The sequence below is a fragment of the Ascaphus truei genome, chromosome 2 (assembly GCF_040206685.1).
Source record: "Ascaphus truei isolate aAscTru1 chromosome 2, aAscTru1.hap1, whole genome shotgun sequence".
In the NCBI taxonomy this organism is placed as follows: domain Eukaryota; kingdom Metazoa; phylum Chordata; class Amphibia; order Anura; family Ascaphidae; genus Ascaphus; species Ascaphus truei.
In genome coordinates, this window is record NC_134484.1 from 63,551,653 (window position 1) to 63,561,652 (window position 10,000).

Here is a 10,000-nt window from a genome sequence, read left to right on the forward strand (position 1 = left end):
AGGTAGGGAACACATCCCCTCCAATGTATAACATTGTGGGAATGAGGTACCTGGACATTGAGGGTCTGCGGATCAGGTAAGATCCCAGGTGGGATTGCTGCTTTAAACATTCTGAAGCGGGGGCATCCAGGCACTAGTTAAGGGGTGCAGGAAACTAGTCATTCACATCTGGCTTTTTTTTCTAGATTCGACATTTATACACACACATACACACACACAAAACAAGGACTAATTGTAGTATAATGTAATACAATAAATAAACTTATGTCAAAAACGAATGTTCTTACTAGAAATTTATTAAATTTATTTCATTTATGGGTTTTTTTAAATGCGGGGCTGGGGGCGGGATTAGAGGCGGGGTTCGGGGCGGGACTAGAGGCGGGGTTGGGGCGGGACTAGGTGGCGAGTAGATTTTTTGGTTCGGCGAGTAGATTTTTGGGTGATTTGTCAAGCACTGTATATATATATATATATATATATATATATATATATATATATATATATATATATATATATATATATATATATATAAAAATATTATTAGGCTTTGAGCGGTTGATTTCCTCTGGCTGCTCCCTTTGTGTGATCAGCAAGTGCTTGTACAGCCAGAGTCCCCCTCTCCACCAACCCTTAACTTTATTGGTTCTTTGAGAAGAACAAGGGTGGGGTAAAGAAACAACTACTTTCCTATTCATAGGCCCTCAAGACATTAAACTTGTAACTCATTTCCAAAGAACTGAATTAGCCAACCCGTTCCTCCGAGTGTTGTTAGATTTCTGTAGGGGAGCCAGTTAGATTGTTACATTGATGTTTTCTGTCCGATGATGTGGGATTGCACCTTTTAAATAATGAAACTTGAATACATACTTTGTAGGTGCAGGGGGTGTGCGAAAATCAATGAGTAGATCCCCACGAATGACCGCTGCAAGGACAGTCTTGCGATGCCGGAACGCAGGAGCAGAGTTTAAGAGCTTAGAATAATAGTTAGAAGCCAGCACTTTGTATGAAGTGGAATGTTTGATGCGGTTTGTTTACAGGTCTTGAGAGAATCTAGCGTGTATATCAGTTTAGGGAAAATTATGTCATTTGCTGCATTTTGTTGCACTGAGAAAAAATAATCAATTTTTTCAGTAAAACCGCCCCAATTTATGCCACAAGTAAACTTGGCAGAATGCACATCGCCTTGTACTGTATATCACACTCACAAGGAGGCTTGCACTTGATGCTGCTTAGTAACTTCAAACCTCTAATATCCATGATGATTGGGTACATTTTAAAGAACATATTTTTATATGGTCTTACCCTTTTTTGCTTTTCTTGTAAATTTTCACAATCTTTTCTGCTGGAATACCGTATTTGTCTGATATCTGAAATTAAAAGGAAATTGGAGGCTGAGAATCTAGGCTTTATTGCATAAAAGTCACATAATACTGTATTTAAAGACTAGACGCAACAATGGTGTGTGAATAATACAACGGGATCTATTTACCAATGTCTCTGAATACAAAACTGAGGCAAAACAATGCAGACAAATTGCACTACAGTTATCAACAGCGTTTTCAATAGGATTCCTTTTCTTGCATAAATTTAATACTGTAGTAGTTTTAAAACAGGAATGTTCACAATGATATGCATTTGTTGACCCTGCAGATAAACAAAACCCCTTTGCTCAGCCACGCTGTTCCGTGGCAAAAATCCAAGGTGGCGATTAGGTGAAATTTCCCCTTTTCATCTGCAAGAAAACTCACCCCCTTATCAGAGCTCATAAGCGACTTGCCAAACATCAAGTCAACGTGCACTGCAATTCTGCATCATACTGTATGCCGATTTGCAAAATATTCTAAAATCGCTACGTTTGAGTGTGAAATTCTTCAAAATCATTAGATTTGCTTAGTTCCGAGGCTATAAAGAGAGCCCAAACACCGTGGGCTCCTGATATTTCGCTGAAAGCTTACTAGCTTGGGAAACGGTTCAGAAATAATTACATTTAGGATAAAAAAAATGCTAACAATCGCTCGTTCAAGTTTGTAGAGGGGTAACCGCTCAAGATCGTATTACACAAGAGGTGCGACACGAAGGTGTATATCTCGAATACACTGCAAAACCGAGGAGTAGCCCCTAGCCACCTCGTATTGTGTGCACACTTAAATTGAACTACCAATATAGTAAGTAGTGTATAGACAATGTCTAGCTTTCTGTGTGATAGACATTGTCTATACACTGGGGGTAAGGGAGAGGGGAACCCTTGCTCAGCTTATATGCAAATAATACTATATTGGAGGTGTGGTGCTAAACTGGGATAGGGGTTTCTAACAACAACAGAAGAGAACGATCCCAGGTAGTGAAGCACTCAAACGTCCATAGATAATAGTACCAGTGAAATGAGTAATGAAAGCGTTAATACTTCCATTTTAATCAGAAATCTTTAAAGTAGGTAACTATTATCTATGGACGTTTGAGTGCTTCACTACCTGGGATCTTTCTCTTCTGTTGTTGTGATAGACATTGTCCATACATTAATTACTATATTGGTTACCGATACCAAATATCCACTTCCCCTCCCCCTATAAGTTTTTAGTAATTTTTTTACTACATTCATTTTATTTATATCAGAATAAATGTTATGTTTTGAAGTTCTTCACAAATCACTCCCAGAAAGGGTACATGCTTATAGAGCACGCTTTATCTACCAGTTTAATATAAGTGTGCACACAATAAGACATTTATTTGGGGGGCTTCTTCTACCCTGTTTTCCAGTACAGTCTCTAGTCTCCATGTTAGGCTTTTACTCTGCAATATAAAACATATATTCAATTCTGCAACAAAAAAAAAACCAACAAGATTTATACAATATTTAGCCATTACAAATTACACAGTGTATTTTTCCCTTCGTAGGAATACAATCTAATCAGCTTTTCTGAAGGAAAAAAAAAAAGTGTTCCTTAATGCTTGTATTTATTATGCCTGGTCCTACAAATAATGTTATCATTTCTAACCAGAATTATGTTACAACAGTTGTTTTTCTACATTGTGCTGCCCTCTACCTGTAAAATAACAAACATACATTGGAAAAATAGGAAAAACGTTGTAGCAGAGAAAGAAAAAAAAAAGAAGAAACATACGATATAATATTCTTCTTTTGTTAGAAATATGTTTTTTAAGTCTACTAATATATATATATATATATATATATATATATATATATGTAACCCCGGTCTCTTTTCAGCCCCAGAGACCCCCCATGTAGCGCTCCGAGGCTCTGCGGCACACCAGGCTAGCGGGGGCCGCCATGACAGGTTGCGCGAGCGTGCGTGTTGGCCGCGCAGGTGCAGTAAGGGTAGGGCACGCGGTACCAATGCTAAAGAGGTCCTGACTGGACTACAATTCCCAGCAGCCTCTGGGGATTGCCCTTTCACCCACATCACTTGCAGCCAGCCAGCAAATAGGGTTTTGCAGCTTCTCCTGTGGAGGAAGGCTACAATGTTGTGGGGACCACATTTGTCAGTTGGAGCTGGGAGCAGGAAGGGGAAGGAAGGGTGTAGGGAGCAAGTGGCTCCTACACCAGGTAAGGTTCCCCAGATCCCAGGCAGGCCCCAATCCCCACCAGGGTAGGGGGTAGGCACTGAGGGAGGGCCCATAGGTTAGGGACTCTGCCCTTAGGTGTGTGAGTGTGCAGTCTTGTCGGTGTCACGGCTGGTAGTGCTGTGAGCGCTGACAAGTAGGCACAGTGAGTGAGTGCAGTGGGTTGCTGCAGGTTGAGTGTGTGTGCAGTGTGTTGGCTGCAGAGGTTAGGCTGAGTTAGTCAGAGGGGATCCGGGAGGTGAAGGGAGAGGTAGTGTGGGTGCAGGGGGTCAGTGACCCACCTGCATAGGATAGGCTACCCCGCAGGCCCTAGGAGTTTCCCCTAAAGCCATTCAAGGTTGCTGTGCTGTAGGGACGGCCTATAGTATAGCGAGTGTCATGTTAGTTCACGGAGTCAGATAGGGACTCCATTGACGCTGCGCACCCGTGCAGAAGGTTGGGCGCTGCTCTTCGTTGCGGCTGCAGAGGCCATCTTGGTGGGGTCTCCCCGGACGGTGGATCCTGGATGTCGGGCCGGAACTCGACGGATCCTTTACGAAGTGGTTGCAGATTCGAGCACCGGAGTGTTCGGCAGGTACTATATCATCAAGTGCACCAACACCGGTCATCAGGCGCTGATCCCGCCTTAGGCTAAACTCTTTGTAAGAACACTGAGCGAGTGGTTACAAGACTGAGCCTATACCATATAGTACCGTAAATGGACACGGTGTGGAGCACGTGGTAGCGGGACTGAGACAGTGCTCCGTCAGAGGGTGGCTAAGCCACTACCGTTATAAGGACGGTACCAGTTATTAGGATATGTGTTATTGCTAATTTGCATGTTAGAGTGATAAGGTTGTCATGCATTATCATATTACATAAAGTTGGTTGCATCACATGTGTGTGTGTATGTATTTCTTGCCCAGGGGAATCTCACATCACGGGGATCCTGGGTAAGTGGAGGCGCTGTGCTAAGTAAATGTATGAGTGTTACCCCAGGCTCCCAGCTAGCGGAGGCTCATATCTCCTGGAGCCGCAGGTGTTGTACAGTGACCAGTAGTTGCTTTGGGAGGGTTCAGAAAAAGGGCTACATTTGGAGGCGCTGCTGAGAGATCAGACCTGGGGTGCCCAGTAATTTTTTTCTAAATTGTGCTATTTTTGTTTCACCATGTGGGTGCTCTCAAGGCGGGAGAGCCCATGTGCTGACTGCCCGCCCACACGGGGAAATGTTGCAAACAGTTATCCAGGACTGGCGGGAAACCCAGATCCCCGCCCCCACACTGAGTGAGCACAGTGAACAGCGATCAGCCATGTCTGTTCATCATAAGATAGGTGATGGTTGCAGTAAATCACACCCTCAGTTGTATAGATACTGGCTAACAAGAGGGATGAACGTAACCGTTATTTTGTGTCCATGCTTACAAAGGGGCTTGAATATACCTGGTAGTGAGGACTTTGATGCCTATCAGCTACCGCGTGGGGTGTTCGTGACACAAGTGGAAGGGAAGAAGTGTCTCCAAGGTCCCTGTTCTAAATGTGATTTCCCAGGTTGTGAATTGACCTGGGTACCCCAGTGTGCCTGCTGTGGGGCACGGTTCCTGTGTCCCAAGCTGCTGCAGCCTACAGAACCGCTAGAGAAAGAAGAGGAGGAGCCTGACCTCTCTACTAAAGTGAGTTATGCTGGTAATCAGTCTGTCCTAATTCCAGAGGCCTCAGGGGACCCGTGTGTCCAAACCAATGTTGCAGACACGGTTCCAGACCCTCTCAAAGGGGACATCCTAATGATAGAGCAGGAACCTCTGCTGGCGGAAACCGTGGCAAAAGAGGTGCCTGATGTCTCTACCCCGGCGGTCAGCGCCGCTGCTAGTCCACCTACCTCAGCTATGGAGGTTGTGGAGGGCCCGTGTGCCCAGATGGACATTCTAGACTCAGGTCCAGAGCCGGAGCCGCCGAAGGCAGAGTCACAGATATTGGAACCCCAGATGTCGGTTCCAGACACGGTTCCCGAGCAGTAACCACAGAGACCAGAACCGCCGATTCCAGAAACACAGGGTAAGGTGTCTACACCTCCATCCTCTTTTGGTGATTCCAGCAACCAACAACTCATGGTGATGCACTTGCCGGCGGACCACTCGTGCCAAGTCACTGAGCCAACTATTTCGGCGGATGCATAGCCTGCTGTGGGTCCGTGTGCCCTACTGTGGCCAGTCCGGCCTACTACAATGGTACCAGCGGTCCCAGGCTTGGGATCAGTACCTGCCAACAACGACAGGGGCGAGTTGACTGCCCCAGGGGTGTCGGGTGTGAGCTCCCCGGTGATCGTGGAGCCTGGTGGCTCCAAAGGTAGGGTCACCCGGGCGATGGGCTCACCTCGTCATCGCGTCCTGGTGGAGGTGTCTCCCCCAGAAGATCTCTGCAGACCAGGGAGCGGATTTGACCTCATCAAGGTATTCGGAACAGCGGCCAGGAGCGACGCTTACCCATGTGCGAGTAATCTCCAAGCTTTGTCTTCACAAGACACGGGCCTGCACGAAGACATTGTGCTGTCCACAGAAGATGTCACCGTTAAAGGGATTGCTGGAGCGGACAAAGACTGTGCTGAGACCGCTCGGGTAGTTGTGGCCTCTTCCATGTGCACGTTGGAGCGCTTCGTTCGCCATGTGGTGGACCGAGGCAAGAGACTAAACCTCCCTGTCTCTCGCAAGAAGAAACCGGAGGATCCGGCAAGGGTCAATGCCCAGGACCCCTTACTATTTTTTCTGCGAGGGGGAGGTGATGGTTTGGCGGTAGAGACTGTAACACCTGATCTTGAGCTCCAAAAGACTCATAGGAGTCAAGGTAGGATACCCTCACCCAATCAGTTAGGGGCCCTCCACTCTGAGACTCAGCTGGCCTCGGGTATCCACGCGAGTATGTCGGGTACCGGTGAACAAATGCATGTTGGGTGTGGTGTATCGTTTGCAATGCATTTTTCATTATATAACCCTCTGTTGTATGTTTGCTACCCAAGCGAGGTCGTTGGGATTCTGCGAGGGGGAGAATGTAACCCGGATCTCTTTTCAGCCCCAGAGACCCCCCATGTAGCGCTCCGAGGCTCTGCGGCACACCAGGCTAGCGGGGGCCACCATGACAGGTTGCGTGAGCGTGCGTGTTGGCCGCGCAGGTGCAGTAAGGGTAGGGCACGCGGTACCAATGCTAAAGAGGTCCTGACTGGACTACAATTCCCAGCAGCCTCTGGGGATTGCCTTTCACCCACATCACATGCAGCCAGCCAACAAATAGGGTTTTGCAGCTTCTCCTGTGGAGGAAGGCTACAATGTTGTGGGGACCACATTTGGCAGTTGGAGCTGGGAGCAGGAAGGGGAAGGAAGGGTGTAGGGGGCAAGTGGCTCCTACACCAGGTAAGGTTGCCAAGATCCCATGCAGGCCCCAATCCCCACCAGGGTAGGGGGTAGGCACTGAGGGAGGGCCCATAGGTTAGGGACTCTGCCCTTAGGTGTGTGAGTGTGCAGTCTTGTCGGTGTCACGGCTGGTAGTGCTGTGAGCGCTGACAAGTAGGCACAGTGAGTGAGTGCAGTGGGTTGCTGCAGGTTGAGTGTGTGTGCAGTGTGTTGGCTGCAGAGGTTAGGCTGAGTTAGTCAGAGGGGATCCGGGAGGTGAAGGGAGAGGTAGTGTGGGTGCAGGGGGTCAGTGACCCACCTGCATAGGATAGGCTACCCCGCAGGCCCTAGGAGTTTCCCCTAAAGCCATTCAAGGTTGCTGTGCTGTAGGGACGGCCTATAGTATAGCGAGTGTCACGTTAGTTCACGGAGTCAGATAGGAACTCCATTGACGCTGCGCACCCGTGCAGAGGCCATCTTGGTGGGGTCTCCCCGGACGGTGGATCCTGGATGTCGGGCCGGAACTCGACGGATCCTTTACGAAGTGGTTGCAGATTCGAGCACCGGAGTGTTCGGCAGGTACCATATCATCACGTGCACCAACACCGGTCATCAGGCGCTGATCCCGCCTTAGGCTAAACTCTTTGTAAGAACACTGAGCGAGTGGTTACAAGACTGAGCCTATACCATATAGTACCGTAAATGGACACGGTGTGGAGCACGCGGTAGCGGGACTGAGACAGTGCTCCGTCAGAGGGTGGCTAAGCCACTACCGTTATAAGGACGGTACCAGTTATTAGGATATGTGTTATTGCTAATTTGCATGTTAGAGTGATAAGGTTGTCATGCATTATCATATTACATAAAGTTGGTTGCATCACATGTGTGTGTGTATGTATTTCTTGCCCAGGGGAATCTCACATCACGGGGATCCTGGGTAAGTGGAGGCGCTGCGCTAAGTAAATGTATGAGTGTTACCCCAGGCTCCCAGCTAGCGGAGGCTCATGTCTCCTGGAGCCGCAGGTGTTGTACAGTGACCAGTAGTTCCTTTGGGAGGGTTCAGAAAAAGGACTACATATATATATATATATATATATATATATATATATATATTAAAACACAACAGCGCAAATACCATAAACAAAACGTCCTCAAGCATTAAAATAAAATATAAAATACTAAATTGAATAAAACAAATATGCAAACTTGATAGTCCAGAAATATACTTAATCCAATCTTCAAACAGGGGAGAACCTTCTAACCAAATATTATAACGGGGGCAGGCGAATCCAAAAGGAAGAATCACTTCCACAAAAGTGAAATGAGAAAGAAAAGAAAAAGCGCACCCCCTAGTGCATTATCTTCACGGTATGGAAGATAATACATGTATTATTATAGAAGTGGAAGGCAATGCACGCTTACAAGAAATATAAAAACAATGTTCACATAAAAGTATCTTTAGGAGCCTGAAATCACCAGCCGGTGATGGAATATGGGGGCACACCCAACTCACTGCGACCACACTAGGCAGATGGCGTCTCTCACACAGTATGGAGCTTGTGCTTGTTGGTATTAGCACAGCCCAGGATCCGCAGCGGGGTCCTTCGCCAAACGGCAGGCAATAAACAGGCACCCAAAAGTTTAGTGAAAGTCTCTCAAGAAGTAGCGCGGAAGCACCGCGAGAGTCTAAGTGACGTCAGCCCTACGCGTTTCATCCGCAATGGCGGACCTCGTCAGGGGATCAGGCTCCTAAAGATACCTTTATGTGAACATTGTTTTTATATTTCTTGTAAGTGTGCATTGCCTTCCACTTCTATAATAATACATTTATTATCTTCCATACCGTCAAGATAATGCACTAGGGGGTGCGCTTTTTCTTTCTCATATATATATATACATATATTCAAAAATAAATAGACGATTCTGTTCTGTGGCTAACGAAATGCTTTTATTTGTGCGAGCTTTCGAGATACACTGATCTCTTCTTCCGGCGGTGTTACAATGAATAAAGCAAGCAAAGGGTATACATAAAAACAGTGTATCTTGGAATGTTATCTGTGCTGGTCCCTCCCCTGTGTGTAGATGTGATTTATGGCTAGAGGTGTTAAATGGTCCCTGAATGTTAGTGATGTAAGAGTGTGTATATATGTGAATATAAATGAATGAAGAGCCCACAGTGTATACAGTGCTTTACAAAAGGTGTGTGTGGAGTGGGAGTGTATATTAATGGTGTGGGTAGGTATGGAAATGTGAGAGATAGTTGCATTACTAAAAAGTGTGTGTAGATACTATGTGATCCCTATTGGTGTATAGGGATGGAAAAACATGGAGTATTTGTATGTGTAAGAGACAGCTGTGTGTGCATACATATAGCGCAGTATGTATAGACATGGCCTTTAGCACTCATGGGAAGAGAGTACACTTGTCAGTAATGACTCATAAAATTTTCTGTCTCTGTTTATGCCACCGCTAATTGTCCCTAACAGTTGCATAAATTTGTATTCATGCAACCGTCTCTCTTTCGGTATTTTAAGATTACCTTTGAGTATGGCAACCCTCAGATCGTTCATCTTGTGGCCAGAGTCAGAGAAATGTTCGCCAACAGGACGGTCTCTTGTTCCGCGTGTGATACTGTGGCGATGTAGGTCCATTCTCTTGTTTATATCAGCGAGCTGGAGTCCAGTACTGGGTAACAGGTGAATGCGCTCACACTAGCAGCACAGTGCACACACTACGCGTTTCTTCAAGTCAAGTGATTTCATCAGGGGATGAAATCACTTGACGTGAAGAAACGCGTAGGTTGTGCAGTGTGCTGCTAGTGTGAATGCATTTACCTGTTACCCAGTACTGGACTCTAGCTCACTGATAGCTTCATTCATGCGACTCCATTGCCTCTTCCTGCCTTGCTCGGAACTATTCATCCTCGTGCACTGTTCATGAGGGACGACAATAGCGGCTGCATAGCTCCCTGAGTTCCTGCTGGATGGAAGCTCAGAGGAGTGTGGAACTGACGCCATCACGAGGCATACGATTGGAGGAGCTGAGTATCCAGCCACTGG

General features: G+C 46.5%; 1 protein-coding gene across 6 annotated transcripts in view; it reads right to left on the reverse strand.

Annotated features, from left to right (window-relative positions):
* The window catches only part of GRHL2 (grainyhead like transcription factor 2), a 149,904-nt gene that overhangs the window by 14,779 nt on the left and 125,125 nt on the right, over positions 1-10,000 (reverse strand). For all 6 annotated transcript variants that reach the window (XM_075582578.1, XM_075582577.1, XM_075582582.1 and 3 more), the window contains one exon: positions 1,303-1,367. In XM_075582578.1, the coding sequence (XP_075438693.1) occupies positions 1,303-1,367 (65 nt within the window). The remainder of the gene's footprint in view (positions 1-1,302; positions 1,368-10,000) is intronic.